The following is a 24,067-nucleotide window of genomic DNA, read 5'->3' on the forward strand; positions in this document are numbered from 1 at the left end:
CACAACCCTGTTTGAGGCCTTTGTTGGTTGGTATGCGTCTTGACAGAAGTAATCCGTCACCCAATTTTATCTGGACCCATGTCTCCGTGTGAAGGCTGATCAGCAAGTCTAACAGAGGCCTTGGTATCCCCCAACTATTCAATTTGGACTAAACAATGTTTCGATTTATGTGGTCAAAGGCAGCCTTATAGTCTATAAAACAGAAATGAATGGGCATTTTGGTTGATTCAGCCTTATCTATTAACATACCCATAGTTAGGATATTAGTAGTGGTCCCAACTAATTTAGCAAAGCCAGTCTGATTAACCAGAATTAGGGATTTCTCTGTGGCTCAGGCCTGCAACTCTTCCAAGAGTGTGCCTGCAAAGTACTTTGCCTCATTGTCCATTAGGGCCACTAATCGATAATTTTGTGGAAGAGACTTGTCCCCAGACTTAAAAATTGGAGAGATGATTGAGCCCTTCCAAAAGCTGGGCCATTTGTTAAAGGGTCTTATTTCCAGAAATAAAGACTTGTGCGCTGTTGCCCATTCATTCTCATCTTGTTTATAGAAGATAGGCAGATTACCGTTCGGGCCTGGCGCTCCCTCTCTTCTTCCTTTTTTAATTTGGCATTTAATGATGTTTCCTATTCTTTAGAGACCTTCATTTGTGGTTAATGTATGACCTTCTGGATTGCCTGCCCCCCTCTGGAATGACTACTTTATTTTTAACAGAACTTCTTATCAGTATCACATTGCCAGTTTTTGTCTCCAATTTGTAATCCATGTCTTGATCGAAATGATGACTAAGGTGGCATGCCCATACTTCTTCGGTAATATTAGAGGAAACTCTGTCATGCGTAGGTCTTATAAAGTGGTTTATAGTTTTCCAAAAATTTGCACCATCGCTCCGTTTGGTGTCAGCGTGTAGTTTTGCCCACATAATGTTCTCCACTGATCTGTTGACTTCCCATTTTGTTTTTTTCAGCATTGCCTTTTGTCTCCGTAAGTGATCATGTTTCACTATATCCATAGGATTATACCGGAGCTGTCTCATTGTGTAATAGATTGATTTTTTATACACCTGAGCTTCTCTTTATACTCTTGGGTAAAATGTATCTTGCTGCTGTGGCCTGATTGGACTTGTGGCTTCGATCTTATAGCGTAAGCTGCCATAAATGTTATAAATTGTTCCCATTTCTCAACTTCGTTAGATCATGTTCTAGCGTTGAAATGCTGCTTAGTCTTTTCCTGAAGGATTTTGTCAGTTGCTGCCGAATACTTAATCTTTTTGTAGTTGATAGTATAAACTGACTCAGCACCAAGGATAACTCAAATTTAGGCTTGCTAATTTTGAGGACAATTTCCTGGGGACAGTGGTCGCTGTCAGCTTTTTCACCTATCTGAAATGAAATAATATATTGAAATAAAGGTAGTGAAATAAAAGTGTAATCCAGTATAGAGTTGATTCTTTTTGAGTGAAATGCAGAGGCTGGGGGTCTCCAGCAAATCTTCCATTTAATGCTCTGATGTTAAAAAATTTGAGGTCCTCTAATATCTGCTTGCCTAATTTGGTTTGTTTGAAAGCTTGCGGTTTCCCTTGTGATGGTATATCCGAAGCTGCATTTTGAGTTAGAATCTTGTCATCTGACGAGATCCCCATGAGATTTGAATTAAAGTCCCCTGTGAGCATGAGATCTGTTGTAGGTCTTTCCCTTATACACTCCTCCACGCAGTTGCATAATTATTTCACTGCCTTTGCTTTCCTTTTTGGATGGACATAGGCATTGATCACGGTAAGGTCTATTCCCCCTATTCCTGGTTTTAGTTGTTAGATAAGAAGGTTTATTGCCACTGACTCTGAAGAGGTTGGTCCAACTTCCTTGACCACATTGGCACTTGTGGCTGATACATAAGTTACTAGGCCACCTTGGAGGTGGCCGTATTTTGCCATCCTTATTGCACTGGTAAAGAAGCGCAAAAAACCCTGAAGTTGCGGGGAATCTGCTTGCCATGTTTCTAGCAATGCTATAATGTCAAAAGATCTTATATAGCTAACAAAATCTATGTCAGACATTTTGGAGGCTAGACTATTAACGTTCCATGAACATATTTGTAGATGATTATTCTTACATGATATTAGATGTGAGTCCGTATGTGAATTTGTATGGTTGTTTATCGTTTTAGCGCTCCATCTTAGATCAGTAGATCCAGTTGGTGATGACATGTCGTTTTGGATGCTTCTAATGATACTAGGATGTTGCTCATTTCTTGTTCGCATTTCCCCACCGCACCTCTGAGCACCGATATTCCAGGTCTGTTTACAGAACCCTGAGCTCCCACCGTTGCTGCCGGAGTTAACCATTCTGGGTATCTTGGCTTTATATAAGGAGTTATTGTCATTTTTACTGCCTGTTCTCTTCTCCCTAACTCCCATTGTCCCTCACTTTCTTGAGTCTTCCGAGGCTCTTTCCATACCTCTCTTCAACCTTCTGTCCCTTTCCTTCACTTCTTTCTTTCTTTGAGTGTTTAGCCTCTTAAAACAACGCTCTATGGCTCCAGAGATATATTTATTTTAGAAATGTATGAAGCCTTTGTTTTACTTGCCAAATATATATTAGTAATGACCCTAGTTATGGGCACAATCAATGCTTGGTTTTTCAACTAGCTTTTACCTATTCTCCTCATAACTGCACCAATTTCAAGCCTACATATTGGGAAATTTTATTTTTATGATAGTGCAACCCCATTTAGCTAATCTCCCCACTTTACAATAAAACCAGTAATAACACAAAATATGTGCTTTTCTTAAAAAACAAGTCGTAACACTTCAGCAGACTTTCAATAACTTATATTGCACTTCTATTAACCAAACTACAACTTACAACAAAAAACAAACATTATTAATGACATAGGCGAAACCTAAAGCCTTTACTAATGCTTGTTTTGTCCTCTGTTCGGCAACCCTCTTCTTTCCCCACTCACCACAAGCACGTCACGCCACTGAGCTCTCCTTTCACTGCCCCTCACATAAGGTGATCTACTGCCGTCCATGTCAGTGAAGTCGCCTTGCTCGTGTTTTAATGTTGGACTTTAAATTCATCAATGTTATAATGCAGTAGGTCAAAGAGCAACCAAATACTACCTATGTCAAGCAAAGGTCAGGGAACAAGATTTTAATGTAACAGCTAGACTAGACCTGAGACGTAAATCACTCATCCATCATCCTAGCCAATGTTTTAACTTCTAAAATAAAATTAGGTCTGCGTTATGTTTCTATGTCGTTGGGAGTCAAAGTAACTTCTAGTTGGTGGTAAGTTGCGAATTCCTTGAAAAATGAATTTTTTCGCATTTTTCAAAGTGCCATGTGATGCACATACATGCCCTTAGGGCATGTATGTGCGCCACATGTGCACCCATGCATATTTCAGGGGTGCCACAAGGTGTCCTTTGGACACCCCTCCACCCTTGACAATATTCTCAATTTGCGATTTGCAAATTGCGAATCGCAAATTTCCTATTCATTCCTATGGGCCTCATGGCCCATAGAAATGAATGGGAAAGTATTCCTTAAATGCAAATTCGCAATTTGCAAATTCGCACTTAAGGAATATCAAGAAATCGCTAAAAAAATGTGATTTTCTTGATACATAGCAATTAGCGATTCTGAAATAGCGATTTCCTAAAAATCGCTATTACAGAATCACTAATTGCTACCGTCATACATATGGCCCTAGATGCATTATTGGTAGATCACAATTATGTACATGCTGAGCAGATTATAAGCACTTGACATTCCTATTTCTCCACAGTGCTTTGACAAAGCAACACGCACTCATGTTTATTTTGCTTAAATTGCAGGCACTTCAAATCATAATTGCTTGTTCACTCAGCTGCATGAATTAGGAGGGGATATGGAAGCAGAGGGAGGGCTATATATAAATAGGATTTACGTTGATCCTTAGTTACACATGTCACACACTACACGTAGTAGAACCAAGGCTTGGTGTTCTTGGTTCATTACACATCCTCAAACAATTATTCAAAACTTTAAGCAAGTGCATTTTATTTAATTTTGTTTTCTTTTCTTCTAGACCACTATGCACCCTCCCCAACCTTATACGGTGGTAAGTTCCTTCTACTTTGGATGGATGAAATAATGTAATTGAGTCATTGATTGATTCTCTTGATTATATACTTTTAGTGTCTGTACTATCAGGCAGTTTGTGTCTAGGCACTGGCATGCCTTTAAAATATACGTTTCTAAGGTGGATCGCTGGACTTCAAAGACAGTGTCTCGATTTTAAAAAGTATGAACTGTAATCAAATATTTCTGAAGCTGTGAGCCAGGGTGATAATAGTGACAATGTTCTAAAAGTAGTAGATGTGTCCCTATATGGTTGAAGTCACCCCCTCTCTATCCCCCAGTTCTTGCATGGGTGTATGTTTTGCAACCTGCAGCAATATACCGGAGTGTATGTAAAGCAACGTACGACACGAGGGATCAAAAGTCAGGTAGGCTATATCGAGGCATGCTCTGTAGGAGTATGCTTTTGCATAGTGGATTGTTCGGTGCGAGATACTACTATTTAAGCGATGCATGGCCCTATGTGTTTCAGAGTCAACTTAGGAGAAAAGCAGGTGCAAAAGATTGGCCATATACCCCATTTATCAAATAAAGCAAGTACTGAAGACGTAGATGCATCAAGGTAAAACCCGCTGGCAAAGGAGCAGATTCTCAGAATCTGCCCCTTTTGCGACCGGTATTTTTGCATTTGGGATGCATTATCCCAAATGCAAAAATCGCAAATTAAGAAATCGCAAAATTGCGATTACTTGCATTTAAGGAATCTCAAATTGAGATTCCTTAAATGCAATGCATTAAAGTTTAAAAAATAGCGATTTCGCTAATAGGGCTCGCAAATTACCATGAAGTTGAACTTCATGGTAATTTGCAAAAACTTGTTGTAGTGTTGCGCACACGCATGCCCTAAGGGCATGTGTGCGGGCAGCATATGTGCGTGCCCTGGACACCCCTGCACCCTTGAAATCGCATTTTCAATTTGCGTATTGCTAATTGCGATTCGCAAATTGAGAATGTCTTCCCATTCATTCCTTATGGGCCTCTAGGCCCATTGGAATGAATGGGGAGGTATTCCTTAATTGCAAATCACAATTTGCGAGTCGCAATTAAGGAATTTGAAGAAATCACTATTTTTTTAGTGATTCCTTCATGCATTGCATTTTGCTATTCCTTAATAGCGAATCGTTATTGTTCGCTATTAAGGAATAGCAAAATGGGTTCTTGATGCATCTGGGGGATAGTCATTAGGGGTGTCTGCATCACTGATTGCAGAGTTTGTGTTGGTCCTTGTGTGAAAGGCGTACCAGTGACAGATGAATCTGTGTATGCTTTGATGAACAAATACACAAATGTGTGCATGAACAGAAGAGCGAGTGAATGTTTGAAGGAATAGGTGGATGCAGTCCAGAGTGTGCCTAACACAGAATGCCCTCTAGTCTCAATCATCAAATGCGGTCCAGTCAAATAGATGGTGTTTTGGAGAGGCAGCCCAGTACCATAAAACATAAAGCAAAAATAAACAGTACAAGCGATTGCAGGGAATGCAAAAAAGAAGGAACACATCTTTAACTTGGAGAAGAAAGGTCTTGTTAGTTATTGCTTCTGGCATTGGCAAACATTCCAATAAAATATTTCCTGAATAATGTTGGGTGATGCTCCGAGGGTGTGTGGATAGAACTTTGCCTTGGTGTGCTTTTAAGGAGTGGGACCGAGAAAGAGGGGTAACCAGAAAGGAAGTCTGATCTCATCTGCTGGAAATTTGAAGACAGCCCTTCTCTATTTGCACTCACTGCTTCACCATAACATCTGCCCACTTCTTCGGATGTCTCTTCCTGGAGAAAGCCAAGGCCTAGCTGTGGTGTTGTAAGCTTCTGCCCAGTGGCAATTCCTGCCTCACTGTGTTCACCATGATGTCTCAGAAGGGAGTACTCAGGCTTCCATCACATCTGTTGCAGAAGGACCCGGTATGCTCAGCCACTCAATGGTTCTGCTCGCTCCAGGGGTCGCAACATGAGACCAGCGGCGTCATGTGTGCTGTCAATGGAGTAAGAGGGAACGGTGGTGGGTATCTTTGGAACGTAGACCCTGTAGAAAGAGATGCGAGATGGGAAAAGAGTTCTCCTCTCATAAATGTTGTTGTCATTCTTTCCTGTCTAGCCATTAGTGTGACTGCAGTTTGCCTTGTGCATAAGAAACATAACAATAAGTATTGACAAAACCAATAGTGCTACTTGTTGTATATTGAAAAGTGTTGTGTTGTTCAGTGGGTTCGGGTGGTGTAGGGAAGTAGAAGAACATGTGCAGGTGAGTAACTGTATGTATGTTGACTTAATTAATGCAACAAAATCAGCAGTTTGCTCCTATCTCTTACACAGAGACAGTATTTTCTTCATCCTAGTAAATAGTTCACTGACACATATCTCATGTGTTTTAGTTGATTCAGATCCACACTTCATCATACATGTGCAGGAGAAGAATGACTCCCTCTGCTTCAACATTAACGAAGAGCCAGGAGTGGTGCTGAACCTGGTAAAGGATCCCTATTCAGGTGGGTTGTTGTCTGTAATAATCTGGGCATACTGGCATTACCAATAGTGATGCGAATGGTCAGCTGACTCCAAAACAGAGGCATATGTATGGTAGAAGATGCACAGACCACTTACTGAATGGGCACTAAATGTGCCCGATTCAGTAAGTCCCTTTTGAATAGGTTTACTATATGTTGGCATTCACAAACTGCACCTTTGTCGTACCTTACACTTTTGTAGTATATCCAGCACTAAACAAGGCCAGCTAATGGTACTGCAACATCTTCGCATTACAATAGATTACATATTTATAATTCAGCAGTACATATTTATTATGAACATTCAGAATAGGTTATAACATATGTTTTAATTAATTAAATAAAGAAAATATGTATTATTTCGATATAATTTGTCTCATTAACTTATATTTTTTTAATATTTTTGGGGGGTAATAGTTGGTTACCTCTAGAGTTGACCTTACTGCAAAAGTTTGTTACTACAGAACTATAACTTGCTACAATAGTGCAGTTTGTGAATACCGAAAAGTATTGAACATATTCAAAAGTGTAAACTTACTCAGAAGTGTAGGTGACCTTTTTTAATTAGGGCCCAAATCTCTACCTCCTCACATCTTTCAGACATACTCAGCTACAGGAAGGAACAACAAATGTTCTCAATGGTTCACACATCACTGACAATGAAGTGATGGGATACAGAACACCCAAATGGTATTTCAGCGTTGCCTGAATACTGAAATTAATTTGTTGACATGACACTTGTCATCTGTACATGCCTTTATTGATTTTCGTCTTATTTTAAGATTCAAGGAAATACAAATACTGTTGGTGGTCAAACCTTCTGAATGATGTCACCTACTGGCATCAACATAATTGCATTGTCATGTTTTACAGGTATAATACCAACTACTTTTACATTGCCATTATTTACACTTTCAACATTTACACTGAAAATCATTACACAGTCATTGAATATTTTGGAAAAGGCTTAGGTTTACGGGTTAGGGTTAGGGACAGGAGTGAGGATTTGTTTTGGTGAGGATTTTGGCTTTGTGTAGGAGGTTGGTATTAGAGTTAGGGTCAGCTACAGCATTTAATATTAGGGTCATGGTTAGAAATTGATATATAGTTGAAGGTTATGTGTTATGGTTAGCATAGAGTTTATGATTAGTACCAGGGGTTGGTATTAGTGTTGTGCTTGGGGTTAGGATTTAGGTTGATGTAAGCCCCAGTTGATACTTTATTTACCAAATATGATTGTTGCCTTAGTTATGATGATGACCAGTGATTTTAGAAACTATTATTTGTTCTTGAATTGACCAAGCTTTTAGTATGATAAGTTTACCATTCATTTGATTTTAGGTCTATTTTTCTAATGAGTGGTAACCACTTCAGGATAGTCAATGGCCAATCTATCATCTTTCCTTACTTCCTAAAATGCCATTTGTAAGCTAATTTGGGAGGAGGGCATGAGGAGAAGGACATCTGCTGCCTGGAGGGTGATGGATTAGCACCCATCCTTCAGGAGGGGAGAGACGTCTATTTGGATTCAATTCAAAATTGTATTTTAAACAGTTTTCATCCAGAGTGTGAATATAGTTAATCACTAGAGACATACACTTTAGTCGATAAGAAGGTTGACATTTCTTTTTGCCTTACAAATTAAATTATAAGGCCCATACAGGCCATAACCAATTTGTTGGAACAAGCACTTTCTGGTTGGCTCAGGCGATGCCTTAGCCAGACAGAACCCACCTCTCCCATCGGGTCGGGCGATTACACACACAGTATAACCTGCGCACACCCATCAGTAGCTTGGCACTGAGCAGCCAGGCTTAACACAAAGGCAATGTGTAAAGCATTGGCACAGCACTCACTCCTGATAAATACACTGATCATTACAAAAAACTTTCACACGTGATGTATGTAAATAAGGTTTGTATTCAGCACACACAATAATTAGAACAGCATGAACATCATGTCTTTCTGGGCATAAACCACACTTGGAATTATCACTAGCAGTACCAGGCCAAAATGTTTTAAGATGACATAAATAATATGCACACTTGGGTCAGATCCTATTCTAAACCCCCAGCACCCTTCTGTGGTACAACAAGTTATCAACCCAAGGCCCACCCTAGCAATTCTTATAATACAATTCCACACAGTTAGAGGGTGCTCCCCGGGTCACAACAATATCAGGAATATGTACATTGAACGAATTATAAAACTTTTTAGCAGCACCATAGGCCGAGGCCGCACAGGTAAAATCAATGTCAAACATAGAGGCTGACTACTATGTCGGTCGGAAAGGCTCCGAACTGCATTCGGGTTTTCCTAACCCATGTCAGCGCCTATGCATCCTACCGACTCGAAAACATTTCTGACTGACTGACTACGATGGATAGGTAACCGTTTTGGTATTCTGAATCCGTCCCAATTGGCATTTGGAGACTCAGATTAAGCCGGAGCTGAATTGTACAGCTCAACAAAGCGAGTTTCCGACCGACGTATTACAATGTCAGATTACATCAGCCTTTCTGAATTGGTCTGTCCGACAAGGCGAGGCTGTCAGAAACTGACTTTGGGGGGCTGTAGCAGGCCCCCCTTTACAGCCCCCCTTCACCCGGAGGCCTCCAGTTGGGGGCCGGGAGGGTACCCAAGGGACCCTCCTTTCAAAACATGCACAGTGTGGCAGACACCATTGGATGCCCACCACAGGGTGCAAGGTTTTCTGCAACCACCCCTTTTTTTCAATGAGATCCTGTGTTGTCAGTAAGGAAAACAGGCTCCCATTGAAGTCAATGGGATACTTTCAGAACAGTGTTCGGCACCATCGTAATCGGTCGCCGGACTCGCTAAACACGAGTCGGTCTGAACCGATTCTTATATGGAGTCGGTCAGTTTCCTTTCCAACCAACATCGTAATCAACCCCACAGTGTTCTGGCAAGAAATCAATGTGTAAAGTAATGCTGCTGGCCAGTGTCATGAATCACAGGCAGTGTGCAAACTGTCACTCTCACAAACACACTCACTCCGCACTGATACGCGGTGCTAGGGATATCAAACAGGTCCATAGGAAAAACGCTTGCACACATACACACTCAGCCCCTAAGTGCAGCTAATACCCAGCAGGTCAATTGACATCACACTGTAGACCCCATGGCCAAAGCTTCCCTCCACCCTCCAGCTCAACCTGACTGTCCTTCGCCCACAGATGGAAGATAACCAGCCCCCCCCTTAGTCAAGGTCCCAGGGAAGCAGGTTGGGGTAGGTAGTAGGACAACTTAGGAGACAGTCATCATAGGGGCATTTGCCAACCACTCGAGAAGTTCACCCACGGGATGTCGAGCAGAAGCAGGCTGGGGGCAATAGTGGTCACTCAAAAGAGTTCCACAAGGGCCTTCCAGCATACGCCCAGTTCTGTAAACCACCGGGAGGGGGGTCACGCAGTCCCAGTCAATCACTCTCATCGCCCAAGCCCGTTACCTGGCAATACTACCTGGCAACACAATGTCGTCTGGGGCCCGGTGAGAAGAGGGCAGTTGGTCCACCATGCTAAAGGCCAAATGGGAGCAATTGATGAAATGGAGAATGAAGCAGGGGAGTAACTCAGAAAAAGCGGGCACCCCATCAGGTACACGTCCATCAGAGTCCCACCCAGTTAATCCGGGCACAAAGTTTGGTGCGCATTGACACGGACCTGGCCATCCACAACGAAGAGTTGCAAATTCTGTACCTCCCTGGAAATGAGGCACAATGTCTGGAGCGCATTGATATGGGTCACACCAGACAAATCTGCAAAACACACAGGAGCAAGTTCAGCAATGCCTCATGAGGTACAATGAGGCACTACTATGATTAAGCCCCCACCTCCAAATGTCTCAACCTGTGAATCGAACACAGCATGCAATCAGCATGGGGTCCCGCAAACAGTAAATCTGCTCACCGCCAACAAGATGCTTATGGGTGCTAAAGACCCCACAATGCAGGTGCCACGCGCCTTTGATGCAGGCAAGACTTCTGGGGCTTTGCAGTCTCCATGCACAAATCTTTGTTCCACACTCACAGCACAATGTCGGTTAGTATCCAGCATACTATGTGGGCACTTAAGAGGGCACCGCTCTCCAGGTGTCACAAGTAGACAGTATGGGTCCCTCACAGGCGATCTTTGATGTCCTTGAGACCTCCAGAAGAACAGAAGGCAAGCCAACAAGCCCTTGGAGAGCATACTTCAGGGTGCCACACATCAGAAAGCCAGTCACTATTCAGAAAAAGCGCACAGTCACTTTCAGTGACAGTAATACTCCTTGTTTACAATAGATTCCTCTGGCAATTGTCACCATGGAGTTCCAGGTTCTATGGACCCACATCCCCACAAGTGTATCTCTACCTTGCTGAAGCTTGTCAGGGGGCATCTCTCGACTCCAACACAGGCAGGAGCTTTGCCTCCTAGATCAGAGCTTGAGACTTATTTTTATTGGCCAGGCCTTGGGGAAGACTGGGAAGGGTCACTGGACCCTTTAGAATACCAACTTTATGAGGAAGAACAGAGTGTGGACGGGTGTGAGGACCTGCATGAGGCCAGTGCCCTGGATAAGTTCCCAGATTTTGGTCTGCTTTCTCCCCCTTTCATGGCTATGTAGGAGAGAGCTTCTTAAACAACGGCGGTGCGGAGGGCAGCTAAGGTCCTTGACCTTCAGCTACCCAAAGTAACATTCACAACCAATCTTTTGACTGAGGTGCTGCAATCAGGAGTCTCCACATAGGAACCCTTACTTCTAATCAATGATGCCCTCATTGACATCATGTTGGGTACCTGGTCCAAACCCTACCTGGTCCAAACATCCAACCCTGTGAATAGGAAGATTGCCCACCGCCATCGCCCCGCACCTGGACCAAAACGTCCTCATGCAACATCCTACTCCTGAGAGCTAGGTGGTTCAACCCTCCACCTCTCAAGGTGTTTTCCCTACTGCTCCCCTGGACAGGGAATATAAGAGGCGTTACTCATGTGGGAAGAAGATGTCTTCATCCGCTAGCCTGGCATTGCAGTCTGTGAACACTGCATGCCTTTTGGTCTGTTATTCCCTCACTTTGGGGGATACATAGATGGCCTGGGCTGTACCCTCCCATGCTGTCACCAGCGGGAGATACGTTTCAATGTGGATTTGACATGATTAACTTGCTAGGCAGAGCGTTTATCTCAACAGTGGCCCTTAGGTTTTTATGGGGATGTCCAAGCTTCTCTTATGGTCATGCCCTTCCTATCCTGGGTTTTGGGGAGACTGACTCTGAGGATATTGGGCATCATGGCCTCCTCCATGCTGCTGGTGACACATGCCAGATCGCACATACGGCTGCCTCAATGGTACGGGATAGAGCCTAATAGCACAAAGTGCCACTTGTGGTCATCTGGTCATGCTAGACCTGTTAAAGTTCACAGCAACCTTGTTGGGGTGCAGGGAAGATAGAGGGACCAGGTTAGTTCCGCTGCAAAAGTTACCTTCTCAAAATCTGCTGCAAAGAGTCAAGTTCAGGGTGCAGGACACCACAAGGAGCAGAGAGAGCATCGCGGGTGGTCATCAATGTAGATCGACGAGCAGGTTTGGCATTGTAGATTGTTATTGCTGTACTGAAGATATCTGGTTGGGCGTTTTGCATTGGCAGTCATCATGTGCTGTTTTGGCTGTAATGCGAAGTGCAGATCTTGCGTTGCCAGTCATCCTGGCAGTTGTTGCAGTGCAAAGAATCCGGTTCACTGGAGGGTTGCGTTGGTGGTTGCCTCTGGCAGCAGAGTCTTGGAGTCTTGGTGCGAACGGACAAGTTTGCGGTCTTGAAGAGCCCCAACATTGAACATTTCACCATTCGTTACACAGAAGTGCACTCCTAATGCCAGCCTTGAAAAGCCATGCAGGGGTTTGCTATGGGGGCCCGTTGCAGGCCCCCCTTGTGTTTGGGAGGGGGTGAGGTGCACTTTGGGGGAACCCATGGTACCCCCAACATGTCACTGCACCAAGTGGCAGGCACGCCTGCGATGTGGTGCAGTGACATGCACTATGGGCGAACTCAGCATCGCAGCGGGTGCACCACCCGCTGTAATGCTGAAATGAGGAATGCGACTGCCAGGGTGGCGGTCGCATCCTGTTTCACAGTGCAGGACCGCCGCATGTCTGGCGGCCAGTCCCGACACCGCGGGGCTGGCGGGTGGACTCAGGTCCGCCCGCCATCTTTGTAAGCTCCTTAGAGTTTTAATTACTGGCCTATGTGGTTGTTTCTTAAAATTCCAAATTCTACAGGGTCGTATTGCAATCTACCTTATGAAGGCAGGTCAGACATAGTGACTAACTAGGATTGGATGTCATCACAAGAATGGTAGCCTCTTGTAGTCGGCAGACCATCATGTCACGCATCTCATTAAAGTAATCTTTAAAGAAATAATGTGTCCATTTTTTCTGACAGGGAATCCAGCTTTTAAAAAAAATAAATATTTTTCTTGTTTGTTTGAGGGTGATCAATTGTCACATAAACCACTGCTTACTCTTAAACAAATGTGTTCAACATTCACAAACGAGTCGGTTGCAACCCCAATTCGGGATCAGTAACTTTTCAATGGTTTACACCTGCTATTTTGATACTAAACTGTGATAAATATGGATGGGAAATGCTTTTTGGAAGAATGAATACAACATGCCCCTTCCGAATAGCGATTCCTTATCAATATCTAAACCCATTTTAGGAGTTAATAAACAGTTACCGACTCCTAAAATTGGTATAGTACAGTAATAAAAAAAGTTTTTCAGTTGCAAACTCTTATACTTCAAGCAATTTTCCCAAGGCATTAAAATAGCATCAATTTTAACACCACTTAAGAAACCAAAGTTGTCTTCTTCACACCCAAATAATGATCAGCTAATTACACACATTCCATTTCCTGCCAAGATTATAGCAAAGGCACTTAATAAAGAATTGGTAATAGTCCTTGAGTCTAACCATTTGCTGGACCATTCCTAGTTCCATTTCAGGGATAAAAAGCAGCACAGAGCCAGCCCTGATATTTGCTTCGAAGAGTTGAGAACTTCTCTAGACTCAAGATCCAACGCAGCCTTGATCCTGTTGGATCTCTTGGCTGCATTTGACACAGTCAACCACGTTATATTGATTGACAAGCTCCATGCTCTAGGTATCAGGGGCTCTGCTCTGGTCATTTTAAAATCCTTTCTCTCAAAGAGGAAACAATTTGTGGCCCTGGATGACTTCTCTTCCAGTACTTTTTCGCTACCACGTGGGGTCCTGCAGGCCTCATCTTTGAGCCCTATGCTTTTTAATGTATATGTTACTCCCCTTGCCACGCTAATACATTTTTTTTGATTTTCAGTGGTCAGTTATGCAGATGACACTCAGATAGTTGTATATAGTTGATTCCATAGCTGCATGTTGGAGATTAGTAAGTGGATGTCTAACAATTGTTTAAAACTGGACTCCAGTAAAACCGAGGTGCTCCTGCTGGCCAGCAATACATCTTGTTGGTCCCCTACTTGGTGGCCCACAGGAACTAGGAGCTTTACCCACACCAGTTTCTAAAGCCAAAATCCTGGGTATCATTTTTAATAACAAATTGTCATTTGATAAAAACATCAATGTGGTGACCTCCTCATCTTTATTCATCCTTAAAATTTTGTGGAAGATTTTTCAATCCATTCCACAGGGCATGCAGAATCTGGTGGTTTCCACACTTGTGATGTCGAAACTTGATTATTGCAATGAACTATATTAATTTACAGCAGAGACGGATAAACAAACTACAAGTCCTGCAGAATGCTGCAGTGTGATACTCAGGATCTCCATGCATCATTCTGGTTCTCAAGCCTTGGCTCAGTTACATTGGCTACCAATCTTCAAGTGCATAGACTTCAAAGCACTTTGCATCACTTTTAAAGCTTTGAATGGCATTCCCCGAGAATATCTGAAAAATAAATCTACCTGGTTCTTCCGGTCTAGAATTTTGCGGTCCTCCTCTGCCCTCAGTTTGATGGTTCCCAAAGCTACCAGAGCTAACTGGGGAGGCAGGAGTTTTTTCCACTACACAGCCAAAAGATATAAGTCCCTTCCTGTTCGTTTGAAGAAATGCACAGATCTTCCTGCTTTAGGAGAAGCCCTGAAAACATTGCTTTTTAATCAATAGTTTTCTTTCATTTCAGTTGAAGCGTTTGCTATAAAAAAAGGAATGCTTTGTACATCAGGCGCTATGTGATGCAACCTAGGTCATAAAATGCTAGGCAGGTAACAAAAGGTACATGTGCAATTTGCACTCACATTTGTAACCTGCCTATTCATGCATTGGACCCATGATCCTTTTTACATCCATATCTACCAATGTGGTGCAAGTGACTGTATGCAAAGACTGTCCAACAGTAATTTTTCTGTGCCAGTGAAACAGGCAGACACTCAGACAAAGCTGCATCAATAAAACCTTAATCTCAGGAAAACAACAGATATTGGATGAACAGAGATCCAGGCTAAAACTTGAAGTTGAGGATATTAGTGTGACAGACCTGAATCGGAATTTCAAAGCAAAGTTAGAGAAGTGTACTTATAATAATAATACTATCTGAAAACTGAGATCTAGATTTCATAGAGACACATGAGTTATGCCTTGTTGCCCAAAATCTATGGAATCAGAACCGTCCTTCTTGAATACCCCCATATCAATACCAATAAAAAAAATGTTTGCTTGCAGGGTCTACTCTCTGCAGGGAGAACTTCAATATGCTTTCCTGCAAATGTAGCAGGCCTAAGGAAGATGCTAACTCAAGATGAGGTACGGACATTTATCAAGGAGGCTGGTCTCCTCTGCTTGCTGTAAACATGGGTGTTGTCACCAGTCCTAATTGCATGTTTTTATAGTCTACACAAACTGGCTTCTAAAAAAAAATCACTTCGGACATCCATCAGGTGGCCTCGCAGCTGCTAGTCAGACATCATCATAGTTGACACAGATTGTCCATCCTTTCTGGCAGCTATAATCAAGGGCAAAACAAATGTAGGGAATTAATGTCTAATTAAACTCTCACAGAAGTGGTAGAAATGCCACGATTTCATCCCTCAGTCCCTCATATCTCTGTTTGGCATTAACTGCAGAGTCTCCATCGACTAGATCATAAAATCAGGTAACTTTAATATACATCATTTAGATAGCTTAGTAGATTCATCCCATAACTATAGCCTCTTCTCACCTGGGGACCTATCAGCATGGTTAAAAACCTATGGACTGACCTCCCTTCGTTCTATTCAAACAAGCAATAAAAGTACCAATGATTCCATACACTCATTTAGTGGCATTATAAGTGCGTTGCTACTGGCCAAATGCAAATCATTAATCGTAACGGAACGCACAGAAAGTGATCACTATCCAACTATAATACAATGTAACCTGGAGTTCCCCACGTACAGCCAACTAAATCCATTAGGCATGTCCACAGGAGTGGTACAAGCCATGCTGGTAAGGCAACTAAAGTGGGGTCAGACAAGCTTGTATCTATTCAACATCTGTAAGAAGCAATTGACAATGAAGCTTGTCAATTCTGGAAACCTGCAGCGAGACTTGGAATAAATCACTACCTTGGAGTTTGCAACATGAAGGCCCAAAGAAACACTAAGAAATTTTGATCTAAGAATGTACCATGGTATATGACTAAACTAAGAGTAAACAAATCTGCACTTAATACTTCAGCCAGAAAATAAAGTAAGGATAAAACTAATCAGAGTGCTTTTCAGGAGCTGAGTAACAAAAGGAAAGCTCATCGCACCCTTCTGTGGAAGTTAAAGGCAAAATATGAGGAATCAGAATGGAGAGATTTACATTCCCTTCTGTCCCACAATAATCAAGATAGTTATGGCTTTACATCAATACACTAAACAATTAATCTACTGTCAGAGGGAACTGTGTACCAACAATGAAATGGGTAGAACTGGTACAGAAGTTATATAGAGAGCTTGATTTTTTGGTCCACCACAGCGATGCCTACACGGTAACAAGACAAAATATCGAATTCAAAATATAGAATTACCAAAATAGCAAAGTCAAAATATAGAATGGACAAAATATCGAATGGACAGAATATAGTGGTAAAAAATATCGAATTGAAGGTAAGTAATTTAATATCGAATAGTAATTTTTATCCCTACGCTATCCAACGCTTTCCCTACTGTTGCAGTCTTTGGAGTGGGAATAGTATTTTTTTACCCCTACGCTTTCCAGCGCTTTCCCTACTGTTGCACTCTCAGGAGTGGGAATAGTAATTTTTACCCCTACGCTATCCAACGCTTTCCCTACTGTTGCACTCACTGGAGTGGTAGTAGTAAATGTTATATTTATTATTTCATTAATTTTAAATTACTTTTAAGACATTTAAAATAATTCAATATTGTGACTATATTTTTTAAAATGATATTTTTGATTCAATATTTTTGTACTTACCTGCTTGTAGATAGGAATTCGATATTTTTGCATTCTATATTTTTTCTTCGATATTTTGGTAATTCGATATTTGTGTATTCGATATTATGTCAGTGATCCGCCTACACATAGCAGAAAGTAGACCCAGATACTGAATAAGAGAAAAAAAGAGTCTATGCTATTCAAACAAGATTGTGTCAAGGCCATGAGAACTAACGAGGCCCCAGGTCCCAATGGCCTACCACCTGCACTTTTCGAGCCAGATAAAGATTTGTAGCTGGTTTTCTCACCCCCTAGTTCCACGATCCTGGAAGGGATTAATCTTCCATCCAATTGATAAAAAAAGGAGAGAATGTCACCCCATGAAGCAATTGGTTAATCGCACTATTGGACGTAGAAGCTAAAACCTATGTGGAAATCTTACTCCAAGAGCTGAGGCATGTGTAGCCGAAGCTAATATGCCATTTTGTTAAACCAGATTTAGACAGTATTCTTATGCCATTGACACTATTCTTGCCTTATCATATTTGAGCTACAGTTCTGCCCTTCTGCCTCGGCCACCCCCATTTGTGTGCTTTGTGGTCTATTCCAGAGCTTTTGATGGCACTGGCCCGAATAAAATCTGGTCAGCAGAATGGGGTATACTTGGCATTCTACTAGAGCTAACACCTCACTGTAGTCAGACATGTTGATCAGTGTTAAGACTGGCACAGATAACTCAGCCACCAAGCAAATTTCAAATACACAGGCATACAGCAAGGGTGTGTTCTAGTCTCTATGTTGTTTAACCTTTACACATCAATCTCCCAAAGTATAATTATCTTGGTGTCTGGTTTATGGATACAGGCAAACCGGTTGCACATCTTAAATACATCAGCAGAAAGGGCCAGGCAGTCATATTTGCCTTATCCGGATTATACCATCATCTTCATTCTCCTGTAATGTAGGCATAGTTGTTACCCAACCTTTCTTATGGTCATCATGCATTTTGCGGAGTTTTTTCTTCAATATTGGATACGTCTCAGTGCAATGCCTTTAGGAGGCTATTCCACCTTCAAAATACACTCACCGCTTGCTACTTCCCCCTGGAGTTTGGCCTGAATGGAAAGATCTTGAATATAAGGCTGCCTTTCTAGTAGTACAATGCCATACAACCAGCCAAAACAGATACCATATAAAGGCTCTTCAAGTGATTTGTATTGCCTTGACCAACCCGTGTTATATTTTAGAAAGATGGTTCTGGATATAGATGTTAACGTGGATACTGTGACGGCCCTTACTGTTCCTTACTCCAGTAAAAAGTCAATCTTGAGGGTGTCTCATGGAAGGTCAACTTTGCAGCTTTACATACCATCACATATGCAGCGCCAATTGTAAAATCATATGGGAAAACGAGATTGCAACCGTACTTAAAGTCAGCGCTAAGCAAGGAGACCAGGCACAGTATGTTTAGGGCTTGACTCATGGTCCTTCCAATGAATTAGCTTTGAACAGAGTGGGCAGCAACATCTGATAGCAGGCCTTGTAGATTTTGCCAGAAGAGAGTCCATGACTCATCTGCTATGCTGTTGCCCAGATTTTTAATTGCACACCGCACTTTATTAAAACCAATGGGTTGAATAGAGTCCCTACCTGCAAAGATGCACTGGAATTTTATATGATTACCACTGTCCCCGTGGACTTGTCATGCTTTGGGAATTTTATTAACATGATTTTCACCGCCATCAGGCAGCGAAGGACTTCAATACCCCAACTATTGCCACTACCAGAGGACATTCATTAATTTTACTTCTTTTGCTACAGAGTCGTATTACATTTTGTTATATTTAGGATTGCTCCCGATATGCTCTTATATGACTTGTTATATTTTTTAACCAATATATTGTGATTGATTGTATCAATCTATTTAACCAACACAAATAAAATGTATTAATTCAAATCGATTCAACAACCAGAAATTAATGTTTCTGTTATTACTTAACACTGATTTAACCATTACATTGTATGAAAAGTCTTGCAGGAAGGGACTTGGGGGGCTTGTAGTGGGCCCCCTTCCCATTGGCCCCCAGACATGGGACCTGGGGGGCACCTAGGGACCCCCCCCACAGATCCCTGCATCCATGCAGTGCCTGCATTGTAGTGCAGGGATATGTAAATTGTCCTTTTTTGCATTGCAGCAGGTGCAGCACCTGGCAGCACCCGCCACAGTACAAAAAATAGGTATTGCGACTGCCGTGGTGGCAGTCGCTTCAAAATACCTATTTCAGGAACTACCGACAGCCTGTCAGGTGGTCCGGATCCCTGATAGGGTGGCGGGCTGATGCAAGTCTGCACACCATTGTAATTGGGCTCTAATTGTGGGTGGCATTTCTGTGAGAATCTCATACGGAGATACCACGACGAGCAACTCGGAATGGGTGCTGAAGGACATTACACCCACACAGACTACCAACCTCTTTGTACCTTAATAGGAGCCGCTGTTGGTTTGGATGAAAATCCAACAAACTGTAACAAGCATAATATTTGGCAAACTTGTTACCGGAAAAAAAATGACCCCCTCACCTGGGAAGCTTTTTTCCCTGGTGTGTGGTGAATTATTAGTTATTTTCTGTCCCACGCGAACAGGTTTTAGCTGGCAGTGACACAGAAAAAAGCGAAATCACGCATTTGCGACACAGTAACCTGTCCATCAATGTATACATAAAATCAAAACATTATCCCAGATCGTTTAAGACAATCTCTTCATTCTAGAAGCTGTTTTAAGGAATGTAGAGTGGAAGGTAAGCTTATATAGAATATCATTTGGTACTGAATTTGCTTATTGTAATTTGGTTTTGTGAAGATTGTATAATTTTCTGCTACCTTAATAAGACCAATTTGATGCTTTATCCCATTAGGCATAACAGTAAATGGAGAACTGATTGGTGACAAGAAAACCAGCAATGTAACTATGTCGAATAACACATACTTCGGGAAAATTGGAATCATCTTCAAATTGAATGATTTAAAGATTCAAATAACACCACAGAAAATTATTGTCCGCAGTGGCAAGGAGATGATGATATTTTCTTGGCTGGATACAGTTTCCATCACACAAAACAGGTAACATTAATAGACATTGTGCTTTTGCTAATTAATACATATTCATCTGTGTTGATATGTCATTTGTAGTATTTATGCCATGGCAGTAAAACTCGCAATAAAGACATTGTTTGGACCAAATTACATTATAAAAACAGATTTAGACAAATATAATAACAGTACCAAGGCAACTCCAATTATGGATTTGGACCACCAAACACTGGGTATTCAGACAAAATATAGAGTAAAAAATATTAAAATGCAGAAATTTCGAGTTTTTAATATCGTGATCCACAAATATTGTGATGCAGGAATATCGTTGACAAGAATATTGATTTTCTATGGTAAGAAATATCAAAGTCATAAATATCTATGTTGTTAATATCGTTTACAAAAATATCTATATTGTAACTATTGATCTTAAAAATATATACATTGTTAATATCATTTACAAAAAATCATTGTTAATAATATAATTTTAAAATAATTTTTATGCATTTTAGAATATGTATTCATTGCATGCTATAAATGGTTTGTATAATTATTGTTAATGTTTTTTAATATAGTTTGTACATTTTTAGGTGCTTCTTAATTTCATGTAATTGTTTATTGTAATTTTGTGTATCATAGCAGTGTATACGTTTTGTAGGGGTATAGGGTGGGAAGTAATGTCATTATATTTAATTAGTCATTCAATTTTAATTAATAATAATAATAATGTAATTGATAAATATGAAAATTGTGCAATTCATCCATTTTTTGAGTTATGTTTTAGAATTGGTTTGTAGCGGTACAGGGTGAGAGGTAAATAGATTTTAATTAATAATAATCAGCTGTTAATTAATCATTATTTGATAACTAATTATGTAAATTGTGTTATTCTTTTCTTTTTTAAGTCATGTTTTAGATATGGGTGTGGGGTCTGCAGGGGTACAGGGTGGGAAGTATATACATTTTAATTAATTAATAATTATTCAACATTTAATTGATAATTAATCATGTAGATTGTGTAATTATGATGTTTTTTAAATGTTGGGCCTTATTACGATGTCTGCAACCTTAGGCCAGCGGTTCCGACCTCTCTATCATGATCGAAAGCGTCCATTTGTTAAGGGAAGCCTGTGCAGTGGGCAGAAAAAGCTTCCCTTGACAAATGGAGGCTTTGAAACACCCCTGAAACACCCCTGCAATGTGTGGCATGCACCATGTGATGTCGGCCACACAGTGCAGGGATGTTGAGGGGAGCGCCATAGGTGCCCCCAGCCTTCAGAGCGGCAGCCGCAGCGGGAAAGGGGCCCTGCTAGGGGCCCCCAAAGACACTTTCCAACTGCAGTTCCATGTATTAAAGGCCGACATGGAACTGCTGTTAGAAAGTGCCATCATAATCCAGACGGCAGAGCCTTGGCTGGCTCCACCATCATTGTGGATTATGGTTGGTTTCTGAGGTTCCAATGGGATGAAAAGGAAGCCCCGCTGATGGTCCCTCGATGCCTCCGTGCGCCACATCATAATGCGGTGGGCTGACCGCTGTGTGAGATGTCAGTGGGTCCAACATCGCTGTGGCATCAGTGTTGGACCCACCAAAATAATATTTAGGCCACATATGTCAGGTGTGGGTCATTATGTATTTTTTGAGTTACAATGTGGGAAGTTAAGAAATACTTTATTGATAATTCATTATTACTTTTTTTAATGAATATTTCATTTATAAATATGTGAATTGTGAACTTATGTTTGTTAATTTATATTTTAGAAGTGGAAGGTTTAGTTTGTAGAGGAATTGGAGAATGTTATTTAATCATGAATAAAAAAAATAATGAGGTATTGAAAAATTATTTATATGTTAATCATGTTATTTCTGCACAACTGGTTCCCCCAACACTGAGGGGGCCCGCAACAGGCCCCCCGAATCCGGCCTCTGCCACCCTTTCCATGGCCGTTTCACCACCATTGAAAGGCTGGTTGACTTCAGCATTGTGATCGGGCGGGCAGTACCTTCAAGGCACCGCCCCCATATCCCTAGTTTTATACGCTACGCCAGGCAATCGTTACGATTGCCTGTGGCGGAACCATGGCAGGCCGGCTTTGTGCCCACCACGTTTGCTGAACTATTCCCCCCGCCATCCTGATGTGGCGGGGGAACATGGGCATGCAGATGGTGGAAGGACCGCCACCTTTTAAATTTAAGATATGTAGGTTTTATATTCATAATTTTGTATTTTTGAGTATTTAATACAGTTGTTAAATTATGTTATTGGTTTGAAGTGAAGTACTCTCTCTGTACTGCACCAGGGAATGCAGTGAGAATGGTACATTTTACCCCTTCTAATGCTATTCCTATTGTTGCACCAACTGGAGTACGAATAGTACAATTTACCCCTCCTGAGTCCAACGCTTTCCCAACTTTTGTGCCAGAATAGTTATTTTATCCTTTCCCGAGTCCAGTGCTTTCCCTACTGTTGCACCTACTGGAGTAGGAATAGTAAATGTAATCCCTCCTGAGTCTAACACTTTTCCTACTGTTGCACACACTGGAGTGGGAATAGTAAATGTTTGCCCTACTCATGTCCAATGCTTTCTCTACTGTTGTACACAGTGGAGAGGGAATAGTAAATGTTACCCCCTCCTGAGTCCTATGCTTTCCCTACAGTTGCGCACACAAGAGTGGGAATAGTAAACTTTGGTGTCCGCCACGTTCCCTACTGTTGCACACACTGGAGTGGGAATAGCATATTTATTATTCTTGGAGTTAACAGGTTTTTTTAGTATTTTTTACATATTAATTATTTATTGGAGTCTATATTTATACCTTCATATTATATATAAATATATCATGCTATGCCGCTCCTGGAACTTCCCTTTCTCTGGGAAAAAACGGACGGCAAGGCCACAACTTCGTGCAGTTATTTGTTTTTATTCAGCCACCATTTCAATCATGACGCGTTTTGGGCTCACTCGCCCTTGATCACATGACGCGTTAGGGAATTGACATGCTGTATTTAAAGTGCAAGTGTGAACACACGTGATATTCTGTTTGTATAGACATAAAAAACATACTTTAGACTTGTTTTTCACTTAAGTGCAATATCGCAAAATCAATGTGCAACATGCTGCCATAAATAAGATTTTAACCTATTTAAAAACCAATATGAGAATATTAACATTGATTTCTAGAATAATTTAGGTAAAATACCAATTTCATTTATCATAAAAAAAATATTTGTTAAAAACCAGCTTTTTAAGGGGTAAAACACAATAAAGTCAATTACTTCGAGACACTCTCAGATATCAACCTTCATCAATTGAGCATGGACATGTCTAATGCCATAATGTTAGTTGTGTAATTAACTAACAATGTGTATATATCTATGATTAATATCATTGCACATTTCTCATTGGTTAAAAACTGTGCCTTTTGCATATCCCTTATAAATAGCCTTCCCACATATTGTTACACTACTCTCAACTCATTGATTAATTGTGATATCCCTGATTGGCTGCCATTGTTACCATTGTTATGGGTGTGCACATTGAAATTTGCCGCTCCTTACATCATATCCATGCATAGATCTATATATTATAAGTCCTGTCTAAAAAGTGCAAGTGCATAAAAGATAGAAAATAGTGCTACAACTTAAATGTGATATCTAAAAAAAGAATGTGTGTATGTAAAATGCTACTTCTGTATATCTCTATATATACACATAGGGGTGGCATGGGTAATTTTAGGTGTTACGGTGGGCATAGGTTTTTGGGTGGAAAGGGCAATTTTAGGGGTTAGGGTGGGTATGGGATTTGGGGTGGCAGGGGTAATTTTAGGGTTTAGGGTGGGTATGGGTTTTGGAGTGGCATGGGTAATTTTAGGGTTTAGGGTGACTAGGGGATTGGGGTGGATTGGGGTGGCAAGATTAATGTTC

General features: G+C 41.2%; 1 protein-coding gene across 1 annotated transcript in view; it reads left to right on the forward strand.

Annotated features, from left to right (window-relative positions):
- LOC147692933 (inter-alpha-trypsin inhibitor heavy chain H3-like) overlaps nucleotides 1-24,067 on the forward strand; it is a 395,157-nt gene that overhangs the window by 341,371 nt on the left and 29,719 nt on the right. The window contains exons 17-19 of the mRNA XM_086939194.1: nucleotides 4,075-4,107; nucleotides 6,499-6,612; nucleotides 19,967-20,171. Coding sequence (XP_086795320.1) covers nucleotides 4,075-4,107; nucleotides 6,499-6,612; nucleotides 19,967-20,171 — 352 coding nt within the window. The remainder of the gene's footprint in view (nucleotides 1-4,074; nucleotides 4,108-6,498; nucleotides 6,613-19,966; nucleotides 20,172-24,067) is intronic.

The sequence above is a fragment of the Lissotriton vulgaris genome, chromosome 9, assembly GCF_964263255.1.
Source record: "Lissotriton vulgaris chromosome 9, aLisVul1.2, whole genome shotgun sequence".
Taxonomy (NCBI): domain Eukaryota; kingdom Metazoa; phylum Chordata; class Amphibia; order Caudata; family Salamandridae; genus Lissotriton; species Lissotriton vulgaris.